The sequence below is a fragment of the Arachis stenosperma genome, chromosome 9, assembly GCF_014773155.1.
Source record: "Arachis stenosperma cultivar V10309 chromosome 9, arast.V10309.gnm1.PFL2, whole genome shotgun sequence".
Lineage (NCBI taxonomy): Eukaryota > Viridiplantae > Streptophyta > Magnoliopsida > Fabales > Fabaceae > Arachis > Arachis stenosperma.
Genome location: NC_080385.1, coordinates 161,984,313 through 162,003,422, shown reverse-complemented (window position 1 = coordinate 162,003,422; position 19,110 = coordinate 161,984,313). Strand labels below are relative to the sequence as shown.

At 32.1% G+C, this 19,110-nt stretch overlaps 2 protein-coding genes across 2 annotated transcripts; both read right to left on the bottom strand.

Annotated features, from left to right (window-relative positions):
- Positions 1-3,684: 3,684 nt before the first annotated feature.
- Positions 3,685-6,291, bottom strand: LOC130947332 (sucrose transport protein SUC2-like). The gene is made up of 4 exons (XM_057875999.1): positions 4,889-6,291; positions 4,489-4,552; positions 4,318-4,361; positions 3,685-4,224 (listed from the first exon to the last, which is right to left on the bottom strand). Exons 1-4 carry the CDS (start codon positions 6,137-6,139, stop codon positions 4,045-4,047), a joined length of 1,539 nt encoding a protein of 512 aa, XP_057731982.1. The 5' UTR covers positions 6,140-6,291; the 3' UTR covers positions 3,685-4,044.
- Positions 6,292-11,770: 5,479 nt separating this feature from the next.
- Positions 11,771-15,563, bottom strand: LOC130950998 (sucrose transport protein SUC5-like). The gene is made up of 4 exons (XM_057879602.1): positions 14,245-15,563; positions 12,461-12,524; positions 12,278-12,321; positions 11,771-12,159 (listed from the first exon to the last, which is right to left on the bottom strand). Exons 1-4 carry the CDS (start codon positions 15,508-15,510, stop codon positions 11,986-11,988), a joined length of 1,548 nt encoding a protein of 515 aa, XP_057735585.1. The 5' UTR covers positions 15,511-15,563; the 3' UTR covers positions 11,771-11,985.
- Between the last annotated feature and the right edge of the window lie 3,547 nt (positions 15,564-19,110).

Here is a 19,110-nt window from a genome sequence, read left to right as displayed (position 1 = left end):
TATTAATGTATCTTGAATGATACAATTAGTTTGAGGTAATTACTTTAAGTTGGGTGAAATATTTTATGGATAATTTGATGTATAAATTACCATATTTTTGAAAATCAGATTAAACCGATTAATCAAATTGGTTGAATAATAAATTGGTGGCCAATTCAGTTCGGTTCATAAATGAAATTGTAAAATTTAGAACCACCATTGAGTATGTAACTAATTAAAGTTGAGTAAAGAATTTATTAGATGATTTGATACGTAAATTATTATGATTCTAAAAATTAGATCGAATCAACCGGTTGATAAGTAAATTACGCACACAAAAATTAAAGCTCATTCAAAAAGGTTTCTATCCGAATCAATCCTAGCGTTTCAGCTAACTCTTTGAACAAATTAAAGCATGATAATACTTATCTTTTTTCTTATTAATATAATGGAACTGATGATAGCAAAAAAGGCTGCTAATAATATTCTTGTATATCTTTTTTCCGGATATATGCTTGATCCTCTAATGATATTTACACTTCTCTGCCCCTTGTTGGATCAATTAAGGCTTTCTTCCAATTCATAAGATACATTTCTAATTTTAGATGGCCTACTTTTTGTTTGCACAATATTGTTTTAAGATTTAACACTTTTTTGGTTGAGGATTTAGTGATTTACCAATGCTTTTTTTTTTTGGTTTTTGTACAATTTACCAATGTTATATATGTATAAAGTATGGTATTCCATGGACTAAAAGGATAAAGCCCAAGGGCCCTAAACTTTGTAGATCCAAAAGAAATAAAGCCCAGAAACCAGGCCCAACAAAGCAGTCCAGACAAAACTTTAGGAGGGAGTATGACTCCCCAAACAAAAAAACTGGAGCAGAGGGAGCGAGGCTTGCATGACTGAATGAAACAGAAAATGGTAAACTAATCTCTCTGCATAACTAACTATACCAACTAATAACCAATTTGAATTGAACGAGTAGTCAGCTCACTTGTCCGTTTAAGTAAGTGTCGATAGTTCGAATTCTGTCTTGTACATGCACCAACTCATTGATCAGCAATACACCCTTTTTAAGCTCATATCTGCAACGGATTAATTCTTAACCTGACAGGTTAGGAGATTCCATGGAAAAAAAAAAAAACACTATGCATACTAATGTTGTTGGTTAGTGCTAATTTTATGGAAAGTGCTGATGGGAAGGAGTTACAAAGCAATTTATGTTTATTGGTGTCCCCTGTCATGGTGTTGGACGTTTTGTAGCTGGTCTTATTATATAGCCTTTGGTGTTTTGCTTTCTTTTACAACTCATTTATGGTCTATATTTAATTTTATACATAGGCAACATGGTAATAGTTTCTTTAGGGTGTGATTGGATCTATACCGCTAAAACCAATAGAAATAAGTACATGAATTGTTTGTGTGTCTCTTTCTATTTTTCACAGTCAAATAATAAGCTTTCTGTGATCATATTCATATTCTCTTGTGTTATATCCACAATATTCAAACAGAATTTTAATAATGCATTATATTATTTGAATATAGATATTTACCTTTGATTATACACTATATATGTGATATAAGTACTATGCCGAGGTCTACATTAAGCTCTATTATGTATATATATATTTTTAAAATTGATTAGTCTACTCAAAAATATTTTAATGCTGCAGTTATAATGAAAGGCTTTTTCTGTTTTGAATAAATGACTGGAAGTAGAACTTTTATGTGAGGAGTAGTAATTATTTGTTGAATTTAAAAAATAATAAATTAATTGATGATAACTAAATATTATTATTAGGTTAAAAATCTAATTATGTGTGCGATTAATTTATTATTTGTGTAGATATTAATAGAAAATAAAATAGGCCCAATAGCAAACTTCAGGCCTATAAACTTTAAAGAAATAGTTGTTTATCATATCAACACTTTTTTATTAGAACAAAAAATAAGTTTAATGTCAAATTGATGATTCAAGTCCAAGATCATATCACACTCTCATGACTCAAAGAAATAGTTGCTAACTAAGAAATGAAACTTCATTTCCATCTAAACCAAATCAAAGTCACCCAATCAGTTCTCTTTCTTATCTCTTCTCTCTCATTCACGTGAAACATTTCAAAAGAAAAGCAAGAAAAAAATAGTCTGATTTGGATTCAAATCAAAGAAGAAAAAATAGATTACCAAAATTAAGCAAGTCAAAAGTTAGGGTTCAAAAGCCAAGATCAAATCAAAGAGGTAAATTAAAAAATTCTTTTTATTTTGGTGTTTTATTGGTAACTTGTTGAAGATGCTATTCTCCCTCAAGTACCAAACTGAAAAATGGAAGAAAGTGGAGGCTATGAAACTCTGCTACAAATCAAAGGTAAAAAATTAAACTTGGAGCCAAAGTTTTGATATACGGCTCAGATCCTTGAAGAAAATTGAAAAAAGATGAAAGAGAAGCAGCTGGATTTGATTGCATATTTGCTTTAATCACTACTGCTGTCTTCTGCGCTATTGTTGCTGCTGCTGTGACATTGAAAAAGAAGGAAGTCAACTGTTCAATCTAAGATTTAAGCTTTGAAAGATTTACTCCTCTATTAAAGGGATAAACGACTAAAGATTGATTCAAGGAGTGAGCACATAGTTTAAATTCTCATAGCTTACAAGCTATCCCTCTCTTTTTCTTCAGAGTTTTACATTGAATTTTTTGTTCTTCGGTGTTCATCTTTTCTTTATTTTTTTTCAATGAAAAAAGGCATATAGTAAAGAATCAGTAAAAATCATTGAGAGAAAAGGTAAAGAGAGATACAAGAAAAAGCTAGAAAATTATATCAAAGCTCTTTTGTATATTTTTTCTGTTTTGTACACATGATTCTAAGGGAATTTTCTTACAAAGTTGGGTAAGTACTTAGTGGTTAAAAATTTAGGGAGTGAATCTAGTCAAATCTAATTTGGATAGAAGTTGGGTTTATTCTAGATAGGATTAAGTTGAATCTTAGAAAAATTAGTGCTTGTAATCTTTAAAAGATAGTGAAAATTTCACCGCTATTGTGAAAAAGAATGAATGTAGATTACATTGCACATGATGGTTGAACAAAAATACATAGCTCTATGAATTTCTCTTTTTTAATCTTCTTCTGTTTCTCTTTCATGAAGAGACAAAAAAAAATGTCCCATATATTATCTTTATCTCAGAGTCATAATTATTCTAAAAGTAAATATTGCTCTGTTCTTAAAAGCGTTATAAAGAGACAAAATAAAATTATCTCTTAAATTTTTACTTGATAAATATTTCAGCAACTATATGTTTTTCTAATCAAAATTAAAAAAGACAAAAATATTTAAAAAATAATCATAAATTCAACCCCTTCTTTAGACCATTTTAAAACATTTATTTTTTATTAGACATGATCTAATATATGCATACAAATATTTATTTGACATGTCTAAGGTTGTGGGTTTTCATTAAAAGTATGAATTTCTCTTATTCAAGTCTTTTTTTTTTCCACTAAAAATGCTTCCTAACTTGTGTTTCTCTCTATTAAAAGTTTCACTACTTTTCTGTCACATTCAATAATAAATTTTATTTATAATCAGTTTCACATTTTGTAATTAGATTAATGATCCGACGCAAGAGAAGGGAAGACTAAAAATTAAAGCAACTTAGGATGCAATTTTCAATTTGGATTTTTCCATGCCATCATTTCTCTTCTAAAATAAATCAAATAAATAAAAATATATCTTTTTACCCCCTTCCTACAATGGTATTTTAGTTTCTCTTTTTAGTAATTCCTCTTGGCGATAAAGAAATACAATGTTGAGTCTTGTCTGTGAATTGTGACTGGTGCATGCATGATCAACAAGGCATTATTACTGTATGTGTATGGTTGAACAAGATCCATGAATCTCTCCACTTTGAGGATATATATATAGAAAATGTAACTTTCACTCTGTATCATCCTCATCATCATGATCAGTCAATAATACTAGAAATCTACAGAAAGCACCAATAGCAGTAGGATATAACATCCCACCAATTCATCATGATCATGATATTCAAACTCTGTTGTTTGGTGATTAGTGGAAGGCAGCAGGGGTGGAGGTTGCAGCAGCTTTGGTGAAATCAGGCGGGGGAGAAGGAAGGAAAAACAATGATAGTATTCCACTGATTGCAGCTGCCACAGCACCCAACACAAACGATGGCAAGTTACCACCAAAAAGTTTATCAAACGGTCCGCTAACCACAGACATCACCATCTGTCATCAATAATCATAATCATAATCATAAGCATCATCGTCTTGCCTCTAATCAAGTTTTAGTGTTTTAAACATGTCAAGTGAAATTCTAACCTGTGGTATCACAACTGCAAGATTCAGAATTGCAAGGGATAGCCCTGAATATTTTGATCAAACAACAACAAATTTAAAACACGTTAATTAATTACATATTTTACTCTACCCGAGCGATCTCAACTTAGTAATTAATTAATTAGTTTTACTGGGTATGAACTTTGAACGTACCTTGGCCTGCCCCTGCTGCGCTGGAGAATATAGATGCTAGAGTATAGGGTATGCTACAAGTAATCTGAAACAAATCAACAAATAATTAATTAAACTAAGATGTTACTTATTATTATTGTTTTAAGTAAAAGGCTAATAGATTTGTACATGTCAGTTGAAAAAAAGAGAGCTCAATTTGATGCAACGAAAATTAATTCTAATTTGTACTGTATTAAATTGTTTCTATTATTGAATCGGGGACTGTTAAAGTGATAAGATTGTTAAAGAATCAAGCACATGCCAAAGCAACACAACATATCTTCATTTAATTTTAGTAAATATTCTTTTGTTAATTTTTTTTTCTTTTTAAAAAGAATTTAGATGCAGAATATACGAAATTAGTAGTTAGTTAGTTAGTTACCGCGAATGGGAGTCCAAGAAAGGAGTAAAGAGTCAACGCAGCTGCCTTGACTCCCGCAGGAGGGGGCAGTGGCTCCCGAACCCCGTCATGAGCCACCGTATACCGCCGAGAATGCTCGGCCATCTTAGAAACCGCCACCGTCATGGCCAAACAAACCGCGAGCAAGAAGTTAACGACTCCCCAGAGCCTCTTCTCGCCGCGAAGGCCACGCGCCAACACACCAATCCCCAACGACGCGGCACCCGCCACAATGGAATTCAACATCATTCCCAACGCACCCGCGTGCACCCCCATAGTGTACACCCTCTCCTTCTTATCCTGCGCACCATACACTTCAACCCCCATCCAATCAGTGTTGTACAGTAAAAACGGAAACCACGCGAACCAATTGAAACACGTCACCAACAATAAGATCCACATTGGTCTCTTGAGTTCCCGCAATGCACTGAATAATTCCCCAATCCCTCCCTTCCCGCCATTTCCAACTGAATCCGTTATTCGTAACGGTTTTTCCTTAACGTACGTAACAGTAACAGTTACCAGCACTAGCTGAATCGCAACGGCGAAGAGGAAGCACGTCTTCACGTCCGCGCAGTACTCGTCGCACGATGCCGTTTTTGTGAACGGTAGCACGCGGTGGATTCCGCCGGAGGATCCCGCCGCGGAGCCGAGGATGTTCCCGGCGGCTGTGAAGAGCGTGTAGAAGGCGTAGCCGGTTCTGGTCTTGCTGTGGTCTCCGGCGGCGAGGTCGGCGATGAAGGCGCGGCACGGTCCCTGGAGGAGGTTGTTGGCGAAGTCGATGATCCAGAAGCCGACGATGAAAACGGCAATGGTGCGAGGGCGGAGGTTGGCTTCGTCGGAGTTACCAAGGAAATGGCCTAGGTCTGCAGCGTAGCCGATGAGGAAGGAGGCGAAGACAACGGATAGGGTTCCGGCGATAATGAAGGGGCGGCGGGGGCCGAAGCGGGAGGTGCAGCGGTCGCTATAGAAACCAACGAGGGGCTGGACGATGATGCCGGAGATAGGGCCGCAGAGCCAGATGAAGGAAACCCACATGTGAGGGGTTCCGAGTATTTGGACGTAGGGTGTGAGTATGGTGAGCTGTAGGGCCCACACGAATTGTATGCCTACGGCGAGGGTCGCGACGGTGATGATCTTACTTAGAGGGCTAGACAGCTGATCAGTCGGTGGAGCAACCGGAGCTTCCTCCGCATGAGGAGGATGAAGTTTGGTGGCACTGACAGACTCCATTTATAAAAGGTTTATTCTATTACTCCTAAAAATTGGTACATAAAGTTTTTGTTTCCAAAAATTGCTCACTCAACTTCTGAATGTGCATGAATGATAAATGGTTTGAAGTTTGAACTTGGGAAAAGAGCCAAATAAATGTTATGGAGTGGAGATATGCATGGATTTTATATGCACTCAAATATGTGTCGCCAATATAGACTGAGTGCACGTTATAGTCTGACTAAGGTTTCATATTTAATTAGTGGTGTCATTTTCAGTGGCTCTCGCAAATAATGATTTGTTTGTTTTGTAGTTACTAGTTGTTATTTTCATGTTTGAATGGAGTTGCAAGGGCGTTAGTGAATTGCTTTGAATTCAGTTAGAGTTAAAGGACATGTGGGGATGTCGTTAACATCATACAAGTTCCATTTGAACTCCACACTTTAACATCACTCAAGTTCCAGTCTGAGTTGAGTTAGGCAAAATTGTTGTTGATCTCTTTGAAGTTTCAGTTCTGATTACAAGCGGGACCAACCAAGCCAATGGACCATAAACTGATGGTAATATGTTCCCACTTGTGTGTAGGCATACACCAATATTTCACATGCATATTTTCTAGCCTAATACGCCAAATTAAGTATATCTTTAAGCTATCTCTTAAGTTCTTTTTCAATAATTTGAAATAAAAGGTACTGCTGGTATATTAGGCGAGTGGAAATTAGGCTAAAGCTTATGGAAGACGTAAAATCTACAGCTTAATCACTGGGTTGATTATCAATTACCAACATTATTCAAAGTCGGCTAACGAGAGAGTTGACAATTTCAGGGTAAATTTAATTTTGGACCACACTCTTAATTAATTTGGCCAAGGCTTACATCATCAGCACAAGTCACACAATGTAGAGTGTAGACTACCTTTTAGTCCTTTTGTTTGGAAAATCTTCACAGAACCGGAATGCTATAGACTTTTTTTTATGATATAAAATTATGGATTATGCTACTTAACTAATAATTTTTTTAAATAATATGAACAATCACTAATAAAATAAAAATACACTATATTTTTAAATTATTTACCTAAATCTTATTAATATTAAAATAATTATGCACATATTTACTAAATTGAATATCCGATATATCAATTGTTCACATTATTTAATATTTTTATTATCTATTTATATTTTTTAAATTATAAATTATTTATAAATGTAAAATATCTCTCCTTAGGAGCTAATTTTTAAAGGTTGAGTGAGGTTAATTTAGTCTCAATTCTGATAATATATCTAATGTGTCAATATATAACTTTTAAAAAAAAATTGAAGCGCGAATAATGTAACAATTCAATATAATTAATGCAATAAAGTTCGTATTTAGATACCTATAAAACTTTTTAGTATATATATAGAGGTTAATTTTGATATATTGATAATATAAAATATTTTACATAATCATATAATTATATCTATTTTTTAAATGATAATTTACGTGATTAATATATAAAATAATTTTTTTATTGAAGTAGTATTAAGTAAATAAAATACGTATTTTTATACTAAAAGAATATCAAAATTTAATTCATATATAAATAATAATTTTTTAATTTAAATTAATAACTGGCTATACAAATATACCATGAAATTCCACTGTTATTCGATAGTAATTATTTATTTGATTTGATGTACCGAAAGTATTTCAAATAATGAGACACTTTTTAACAACCAAATAATTAGCAGACTTTCTCCTCTCATATGTATTATATTCGGAAATAGTTGGTAACTATAAATTAACTAAAAATAATTAGAATTTATTTTATTTAATATTTTTTAATAAATATTAAATAAGATAAATTTTAATTTTTTTTTGTATTTTGATATTATCATTTTATATTTATTAGAATATAAATAGATCAATTAGATCAATTAGCGTTATTTAGTATGTCTGTATATTTATTATAGGATATTATGTTTTTATTGTTTTGATTTTTCTAGAACCTATATATATATATATATATATATATATATATATATATATATATATATTATTTAAATACACTCAATAATACACTATATTTTTTCCAGTTTAATCTCTTATTTTTAACATGGTATCAAGAGCATAGGTTTCTTTCTCTTTCCATGAAAATTAGTTCATAGTTAATATTCTGTCCCTGTTTTTACTCTCCACTTTCTGAAATTTTCTTCTGTCACTGGCCATACAATCGTCTTCGTCTCACTATTATGAGTACACAGAGAACAGCCCAGTTATTGGAAACTGCCGGACATGCCTGTGCAAGGCCCATGTCCGCTCAACATTTTTCTCTATCCAAACGCTTCCAGAATCGTTAGATCTTCGGCAACGATCAACAATCTAGGAGCTTCACACGTGTCGTGCATAAGTGACTCCTACCAACTCGCTTCCCAACCTCGTGTGTCGCCTGTTATGATCCGTTGGTTCGACCCGCACACCCAGTCACTCGTCCATGTGTCTTTCTCCTCCACTACTCGTTTATTACTACGTGTCATCCTTTTGCTGACGTGGCAGTCAGTGGGACCCCTTCTAAGATTTTTTGGTGAGCTCTTTTCGATTCTGTCATCCATTTTTTTTATTTCTGTCCCGATTTTGCAGTTTCTTCTCTTTTCTCGTCTTTGTATCTACTATCATAAAAAAATCAGATGTTTTTGCTGCCATAGACAAAAAGAGTACATTCTGTCGTAATTGTAACTGTTTTGGGTACCTCTTCTCAAACTGTCATTCTATTGAATGTCGAAAATGTAAACAGAAATGTTACGTTGGCTCTAATTGTCCAACACTCTTCTATCATTATTACAAGCTCTTGGGACACTTGATTACTACCTGTCTTATTCGCCCACAATATTCATATCAACACAAATATCATTCCCGTTCTAACTACACTAATAAGAATGTGCCAGCTTCTATTGTTGCTGCTGCTATTACTGACTCCACCAACTCTACTTCTCTCAAACCACCTTTTGTCTCTCCGTCCAACATTGAATATCTTCTTAAACTACTTCTCTCATTTTCTACTAATACCTCTGCTACTCTTTTCACTCCTCTAGATAATTCTAAATGGTATTTTGATTTTGGATTACTTTAATCACATGTCTCTTTTACATCATCCTTTTTCATCTTTGTCTACCACCACAAATGCACATTCTGTCAGCATTGCTGTTGGTTTTCTCTTATATCCAACACATAAGGGTTTTATTTCACAGTCCGAACTTAATCTCTCTGATACTTATTTTATTCCAAAATTAAACTTTAATCTTATTTCTGTTGGTCAACTTGTTGAACTCGATTTTGATGTCAATTTTTCTATTTCTGGTTGTCGTGTGCAGGATCGTCAGACGAGATAGATCATTAGGATTGGATGTAAGGTCGGAAGGTTATTTGAGCTCGAGAATCTTCATATTCCTGTGTCAAATCTTTGTGCTATCTTTTTTCCGTCTACCATTCACTTGTGGCATTACCATCTTGCCCACAGCTCTTTAGAAAAATTGCGTTCTCTTGTGTATAAAGGTGTTTCGGGTCAGGTTAATAATGAGTCTTTTAATTGCATTTTTTGTCAAACAATCTGCTTTATCTTTTCACAATAATTCACCTCTTACTTGCTCTCCTTTTAATTTTATCCACTTTGATGTTTGGGGCTCTGCTCCCATCACTTCTATGGGAGGGGCTTGATATTTTATAATTTTTATTGATGATTATTCACGCTTTACTTGGGTTTATTTGATGACTAATTGCCATGAGTTATCTCAAATTTATATTAACTTTGCCATTATGATTAAAACTCAGTTTTTCATAATCTTTAAGGTGTGTTTGTTTGAGGTGAAAATGGGAGGAAAGAAAAGGAAGGGAAAGAAATTGGAAGGAAAATAGTTATTTTCCTTTGTTTGGTTGAGGAGAGAAATGGGAGAGGAAGGAAAATGGATGGAAAAATATTGATGGGATCCACCAATTTTTTTCCTCCAAGAGTGGAAAGAAAATGGAGAGAAAACTAATTCTCTCTCTACTTCCAATATTATTCCTTTACTTTTTTCAATATATTTTATAATATAAGGATAAAATTATCTTTTTATAACATTTTTTTCCTTTTTATTTTCCTTTCATCCAAACACATCTAAGAAAAATAAAAATCCACTTAACAAAATGGACGGGCTGAACGCAAACACCATCACATTCTTGATTCTGTTCGTGCATTGCTTATTTCTTCTTTGTGTCCTGCATACTTGTGGTGAAGCAATTCATGCTGTTGTTCATGTTATCAATAGACTCCTTTCTTTTGTCCTTAGTAACATTACTCCCTTTGAGCGTCTTTATCATACTTCTTCATATTACAATTCTCTTTGAATTTTTCGTTGTGTCTGTTTTATTCTTCTTCAACCTCATAAATATAATAAACTTGAACCTCAGGCTCGCATGTCTTGTTTCCTTGGTTATGGAACTGAACATAAGGGTTATCATTGTTGAAATCTTCTTTCTAGACGTATTCGTATATCTTGTCATGTTTAGTCTGGGAGCATCGTATGTTTTCTAAGTTCTCCTCATTTAAGTTCATTCCTTCTACTCAGTCAACGTTTTTCACTAACTCCAATGTTGATCTTTTTTCTAGTGATGTTTATTGTGACAATCACAGTGCTATTCATATTGCTCATAATGATGTTTTTCATGAACGCATCAAATACATTAAGATTGATTATCATTTTGTCTGACAATGCCTTCTTATTGATGTTGTTCGTCTCGTAGCTGTTAGGACTCTAGATCAAATTGCTGATATCTTCACGAAAACTCATCATCATCCTACTCTTTTTCGGATTCTAGTGTCAAAATTCAAAATAGTATCTTTAGCTCCCACTTGAGTTTGAAGAGGAATGTTATAGTATAATTCGAATCAATTGGACCAATTAGCATTATTTAGCATATATGTATATTTATTATAGAATATTATACTTTTATTATTTTGATTCTTCTAATACCTATATATATCTTTATACATTATATTATTTATATACACTCAATAATACACTATATATTTTTTTTAATTTAACCTCTTATTTCTAATAATATTATTATTGAACAAATCACTCATCTACTTATTTTGTAATCATACATTCCGTCTCTCGGGTCCATAATAAGTTAATAACCATGCATTTTAATTCATATATTTAATCATCAAATATTTAGCAATCACGCACTTTACAATTATATTATTCTTAGAAAATTCCTTTGGTAAATAGTAAGATTAAATTAGACAAAAAATAAATATTATAATTAAATTTTTGAGAAAAACATATACTATACATAATGTCTTTTTTTTTTTTCATTATAAAAAATAAATTTGACTTTTTTTTTATTGAAAAACATTCTTGATTCGTGAACCTTATTATTGTACAATAAAAAAGATAATGTTGAACTAAGTTAAGTTGGTCTAGTGATTAACTCACTAGTTTATTTAAACAAATGTCCGGATTTTAAATTTTGTTTTATATATGTAACAACTCATTGACCCACAACAAATCCTTAAACGGAGGTTAAATCCGCCACCAATTAATTTTTGATTTGGCGGTTGAAAATACCGTGGAAAAAAACAAAAAAGAAAAACAGAGTAGTGCTAGATGGGTCTTGAACAAGCTATGGTTATGTGCAGCCACGCATCAAACTTTCATTTTATTAATGCGTATCATTTGATAGATATGGTTGATACAGCAAAATCGGTAATTGCTTGTAGCATCTGGTTGGATAACCTAAATGATCTTAATTAAGCAAGCAGCTTTAGTTAAATTAAAAGAGCATTCTGTTTTTTGCCAATTATACATGAGATGGATAACTAAAATGTTGCATTGATTAATTAATTAATGAAAGCCTTCTCCGGTGATTGCAGCCTTGACGTCCGGCGGCGGAGAGGGCAGCAAGGTTATGGACAGTATGCCACTGATTGCAGCCGCTACGGAACCAACCACGAAAGATGGCAGGTTACTGCCACCAAACAATTTGTCCCATGGTCCACTAACAGCAGACATCAACATCTGTATACATATAAGTATACATGTGCATGTGATTAATTAATCAATTCTTCTAGACATGAAATGAATCATTAATTAGAAAGGAAGAGAAAAAACATATGAATTGAAATTTGATCCTGACCTGTGGTATGACAACTGCAAGATTGAGAACTGCCAGGGATAGACCTGAATATTTGATACAAAAATAAACAAAAAAGTTATGCATTTTAGGATGAGACCATGATCGTTATTAATAGTAAATCCCAAATCAATAGTAATTAAAATTTTTCAAATTCAATGATTTAAGTGGTTATGATTATCAAACCTTGTCCTGCTCCTGCGTTGGTGGAGAATATAGATGCCAGAGCAAAGGGTATGCAGTAAGTGATCTGAACACGACCATATAATGAGAGTTAGGTTATTACTACCAAATCTTGCACATGAATCAAGTTCTCAAAAATAGATATTTAACTTGCTAGCATTTCAGTGGAAAACTTAGTCCTTGCACTTTAACCCTTTTTTTAGTTGGAAATAACATAAATTGGTAAATAATGAAGGAATTATAGGAAATAAGATGTAGGAATTTAAAAATTAATCAATAACTTACGAAAAAAGATAAGTTATTTCAACAACTTACGAAATGGTCAATCAATAATACTATGTTAAAATATTATAAAAATATGGTCAAACATAAACAACTTACTAAATTTGTCAATAGTCTATATCTATATTTATGATACTAGACAAAATTTGGTTCACAATTTTTTTAAAAAAATATTCATTATATATTTATATAAAAAATAGACTTAAACTTATTATTTTTTAGTTCGAATATATCGGTAATGTTAGAAAAATAGAAAAAAATTTAGAATTGATTTTATTTAGTATTCATTAATTATTATAATAATTAATAAATACTAAATAAAATAAATTCAGGCTGTTTTTAGTTAATTTTATTTATCAAATATTTAAGAATGAATACCCATCTCGCCCTAATAATTTTTTTTGAAGGACTACGAGACTATCGATTAAAAAAAAATTATCCTTTTCGACTTTTGATATTTAACTTCTTGAGACTGGTTAGCCTCTTTGTTAATGACCTCTCATATGATAGTTAATCACTAATATATCTTCTATTTAATTTTTATAAGCAAAAATAATTTAAAAATGACTAATGTTTCTTAGTTTTATACAATAAATTTAGTTAATATATTTTAAAAAAAATAATTAAAAATTAAACGGTCTTGACAATTATTCTTAAAAGATAGTGAGACTCCTAATAAAAAAATTTGTCAATTCTAGTTGGTTCTTAATGGATGAATCAACAGTTAACATGTCATATAAGCTTATTCCATTAATATAGAAAAAAAATATTGACAAAAAAAATTACTTAATCTCATAAAAATAAAAATTAAGAACTGAAAAGAGTAATTTTTTTGTTGAGGTCCTTATATATTATCTTTCTAGTATATTATCTTTCGAAGTAATTATGAGAGATCGTTTAAAGTTTTTTCTCAATATTTAAATACTCGCTTTTTTAATAATTAACATCATAGTTACTATTATATATTATTGCACATATTTAATTAATCAATTATATTAACAACTACTAATATAAAATATATTTTAAAATATAAAATATATATTAATAATAAATTCAATTATATATATTTTTATATATAAATATATAGTGTAATTTTTAATATCTATTTAATATTTTTATTATTAATTAATACACTAGTCTATTATATTACGATGAATATTTTATAATCTTAAGGAGATATTCTTATAATAATATTTTTATATAAAAATAATATTATAAATTATTAAATAATATAATTGGCTAACCAGTTTAAAAATTCACAATGAAAATGTCATCATAACCTTATTCCATAAATTTTCTCTCAATTCACATGTTAATATTGTTTCCTTCAAAATGGTTGTTGAAATAGCATTTCACGCAAAAAAAAAAACAAAACGAAATAAAAAAAATTAGAATGATGGGAAATTTAAGTTTACGTGCCTTCTTTTCATGCATGGCTGGCGCGTGGCGTGCATGACAATGGAAGATGGGAATTGTTACTAATTAAAATTGCAATAACCACTTACAGCAAGAGGAATTCCAAGGACGGCGTAGAGAGTTAAGGCAGCAGCCTTGACGCCACGAGACGGCGGAAGAGGCTCCAGAGATCCGCCAGCACCCACCGCATACCGCCGCAAATGTTTGGCCATCTTGGAGATAGGCACCGTCATGGCCAAACAAACGGCTAGCAAGAAGTTAACAACTCCCCATAGCCTCTTCTCGCCACCAAGCCCACGCGCCAACACACCAATCCCCAAGGACGCGCCACCAGACACAATAGAATTCACCATCATCCCGGTGGCACCCTCGCGGACCCCAGTATCATACACACTCTGCTCCTTATCCTTCCCTCCGTACACCTCAACCCCCATCCAGTCAGTGTTGTACTCAAAAAACGGAAACCACGCAATCCAATTGAAACACGTCACCAATAAAAGGATCCGCATCGGCCTCTTAAGCCCCTGCAATGCACCCAATAATTCTCTCATCCCGCCTTTTTCACTTTTCCCAATGGAAACCGTTAACTGTTTTTCCTTCACGTACATCAAGTTGACGGTTACAATAACAACCAATAGCAACACGGAGATCATAAAACACGTTTTCACGTCCGCGCACTCGTCGTGGCATGCTTTCGTCGTTGTGAAAGGCAGGATTCTGTAAAGCCTGCCGGAGGACCCGGCGGCGGAGCCCAGGACGTTTCCGACCGCCATGAAGAGCGTGTAGAGTGCGTACGCGGTTTTCGTTTTGCTTTGATTCCCCGCAGCGAGGTCGGCCAGGAGAGCGCGGCACGGTCCTTGGAGCATGTTGTTGGCGAAGTCAATGATCCAGAAGCCGAGGATGACGAGGCCGATGGTGCGCGGACGGATTTTGTGCTCCTCTCCGGTGGCGACTAGTTCGTCGCCGAGGAGGTGGCCGATGTCGGCAGAGAATGCGATTAAGAAGCCTGCGAAGGCGACGGCTAGGGTTCCGGCGGCGATAAACGGGCGGCGGGGGCCGAAGCGGGAGGTGCAGCGGTCGCTGTGGTAGCCGACGAGAGGCTGGACGAGGATGCCGGAGACAGGGCCGCAGAACCAGATGAAGGAGACCCACATGTGTGGAGTTCCGAGTATTTGGACGTAGGGTGAGAGTAATGTGAGTTGTAGGGCCCAGCCGAACTGTATGCCGGCGGCGATGCTGGCCACCGCCATGATCTTGCGCAGTGGGGCAGGTTGCATAGTGGCGGTTGCCTCCGCTGCCTGCACTTCAGGAGGAGGCTTGGTGGCTGAAGTGGAAGCAGAGACGACAGGCTCCATTCCTTGCAATCTATGTTAAAGAGAGGGAGCAGTGAAGAGTGTGAATGTGTATTTAATGTGTGGTGGTTGGTGGGTTTTATAGTAGTTTGGGGAGTGGTGGTTTTGTGAATGAAAAGTGAAAAACTGCTGCTCTTGCATTGCATTATGGCTTGTTTAATAATTGGCTGTAAGACCCACTTACAGCAATATTCTCGTCAAGTCGATATTCAAAATTCTTTAAATAATTTGATATTTTACTGAATTATTATTTAACGATTTTTAATTGTTAATTTTTTATAAAAGTAATTACTAGGTTATTGTCCACCTTAATAATTGGACATGAGATGAGATAAATACACAGATGAAACAAATTAAAGTATGAAAAAGTTACACTTTAGAATGGGTACGTTATTCTCTCTTTGTTTATACTTATTTGGTGATGAAAGGTCGTGGTCCGTAAGCATGGTGATGTTGAGGAAGGGAGGTCATTATTCGTTTGGAAATAAATTAAATAGCTGTAGTGTCATTTTCTGCTATATCAATTATTTGTTTGTTTGTTTTTTCCTTTTCATACTCTAAAGCTTGTTTGTGATGAAGTTTGAATACTACAACATTATATCTACCATGCATGTTAGTTGGTTCTTAGCCAGGTACATGCATATATACTTCCATTTTCATCCATACCAGCAACTTGAATATATATGGGTTAAAATCCTCCTCCGGAAGACTCTGACATAATTTACCAACGAGCTATAGTTCAAATATTATAATTTTTTCATTTTTACCTAAAAATTTTAAATTTAAGTTTCACTCCTATTTTCTTAAAAAAAAACGAGGAAATTTAAACTAGCGTCAAATATTTTCATCTCTACACTAAAATTATTTCGATATTATCCCTTTTTGAAGTTACCGGTGTTGTGAAATGAAATAGATATTAAGGTTCTTAAAACAAAACTGATAATTGAATTAATAAAAAATTAGAGAATTAATGATTCAATACGAATTAAATTGAATATAATAAAATAATATATTTATATATAAAAATAATATTTTTAAAAAGATTAATTATTTTATGATTTATTATTTTAAATTAATTAACTGTTAAAAATTTTCATTAATTTAAATGATTAATTAATTTTTTTACTAATTTTTTAAATTTTTTATTAGTTCGCTATCAATAAATTTTTATCTTAAATTAAATTGATCTGATGATATATTTTCAATAAACCAGTCAATTCGGACCGGTACTCATCAGGAGTCAGGACCATGTTAGATCGATATAGTTTTACGGGACATGTAACATCAAAAAATTCCATTTGAATGTTATTAACGTATGAAACTGTCCTAGTATCTCGGTTGAATAATATATATATATATCCACAGATCCACTGAATACTGATAGATATTCTTGGAGAAAAATTATCATAATCTATCTATCTATCTAATTTAAGGTGAAAACTTAGGTGCAATCGACTTCATGTGAAGTTGATAGTCAGAAAGTTGTTAAATAAAAGTTTAGTCAAATCAATCAAATTATCTAACGGCTCTCAATTATCAACTTGTGAAGTTGACTGCATCTGAATTTTTACCCTAATTTAATTATATAAAAATTAATCTATTTTTATTATATAAAAATTAATATTAAATTTTTATACATTAAATTTAAGTTATAATTTTTTAATAATATCACATCATCAATTTTAATTACTTAATAAAATTTAAAAATTAATCAATTAATTTTTAGTAAAATATTTTAAAAAAATTAAAATTAAAATCATAACTCCCATAATAAATTAATTTATTACATATTATTATTTAATAAAAATATAAAATATTAATTAAATATAATAAACATCTACATTAAAAATATCATAATAACATTATCATAACAAATTTTAAGTTATAAACTATTCAAATTTCATACTATTTAAATATATTTACTTTTTTTTATTATTTTATAATATTTTACATATAATTATATTTTAAAATTCTTATAATTATACTTATTTCAATATGCTATTTAAATCAAAGAATCAAATTTAATCATTTTTTAACATTCTATTTCAAATTTATATCACTTGAGACATTGTTTGGCGGAGTGAATTAAAAAATATTAACATATATTTTAATATATATATATATAATATTAAAAAACACAAAAAATTCTAAAAGTTTGTATTTTTACTATTATATATATCATTGGAAAATTATATGCACTAAAAAAATAAATATAAAAAATTCATAAAAAAATACAAAAAATGAAGAGTTTGTGTTACAATATAAAAAATTATTAATAGGTATGTTTATTTTATTCTATTTAAATTATTCTTATTAAAATAACTTATTCAATATATTATAGATATTTCACACCATAAGTATTTTAAAAAATTTTATTTTTACTATGATAAATGTTTTTAAAAAATTGTATGCATTATAAAAAGAAGAATAAGTAAATGTCAAAGAAAAACTCATAAAAAATATAAAAAATAAAGTTTTTGTGCTATAATATAAAAAATTATTATAGATTCAAATTATGAAAATTTCTATAAAATTATACCTATCATAATAATTTTTATCAAATTATAAATTACTAATATCATCAAACATAGATAACATACAAATTAAGAAATTAAGAAAAAAAATTAAACAAATCTAAGATATATCTTTAGATAAAAGAACATATACACATAGATGGAATAAAAAAGGACAATAGATCAGAAAATATATACAAGTGAACCGTTCAAAAACATCATATCTCCACAGGAAGAAAAAAGAAATAACTCCAACAACGACCAAAAATAAAAAAAAGAGAATAAACACCATATAAAAAGATTAAGTCCATCAATTATAACAAATACGAAAATAAAAATAACAAATAAAAATATAGATTTGTACAATTTCAATATAAAAATTTTTTTGTATTATAAAATATTTTAAATAAAAAATAAAAATCAAATTTAATATTAACTTGTATATATTTTAATTAATTTTTAAAATAATATAATACTTATTAAAATATACTATATACTATCATTAATTTATCACCTTGTTTATTGTGCAAATCTCACTCTAGTTGCTTATAAAAGATGAAGTAAAAATCGAGAAATAACGAAGAGTGATAGAAACAACAATACTATATATTGATGCATGAAGAAACAAAATGACATAGTCTCTTCATATTTACTTAAGAAGTCGTGGTTTCGAGTCTCCGTATCTTTGTGTTTCGGCCTGGCCCAGTTGGTCCATTGTCCGGACCCGAGTGACCGGCCAACCTGACAGGAACACGAAACCCGAACATTAACCAGGAGGCGACCCGAACCGCCACCTCCCCTCCCATGAGGCACCTAATAGCTGGAGAAGGAAGTTTTTTGGAAGGTGGGTCTGCTCCCGTGGGACTCGCCCTAGTGTAGACTATATAAGGGAATGGCCCTATCCCTCTCCAAAGGTACGTTACCTAACTCTCACTTTTTCTGCCACCTTGTATGGATTCTGACTTGAGTATCGGAGTCTCTTTTGCAGGTGGCTCCCCCCTCACTATTTCGTCAATCTGGAAGATCCTCGAGCGCCCTTCTTTTCCCTTCAACATCAGCCCGGGAGGTCCAACCTCACACCAGCGATTCG

Excerpts from the sequence above, each read along its gene's own strand:
- LOC130947332 (XM_057875999.1), bottom strand. The coding sequence starts at position 6,139 with ATGGAGTCTGTCAGTGCCACCAAACTTCATCCTCCTCATGCGGAGGAA. Across the intron at positions 4,553-4,888 it reads TTCTTGGACTCCCATTCGCG|ATTACTTGTAGCATACCCTA; the intron begins GTAACTAACTAA and ends GATTTGTTTCAG. Across the intron at positions 4,362-4,488 it reads CGCAGCAGGGGCAGGCCAAG|GGCTATCCCTTGCAATTCTG; the intron begins GTACGTTCAAAG and ends CAAAATATTCAG.
- LOC130950998 (XM_057879602.1), bottom strand. The coding sequence starts at position 15,510 with ATGGAGCCTGTCGTCTCTGCTTCCACTTCAGCCACCAAGCCTCCTCCT. Across the intron at positions 12,525-14,244 it reads TCCTTGGAATTCCTCTTGCT|ATCACTTACTGCATACCCTT; the intron begins GTAAGTGGTTAT and ends GGTCGTGTTCAG. Across the intron at positions 12,160-12,277 it reads TTGCAGTTGTCATACCACAG|ATGTTGATGTCTGCTGTTAG; the intron begins GTCAGGATCAAA and ends ATATGTATACAG.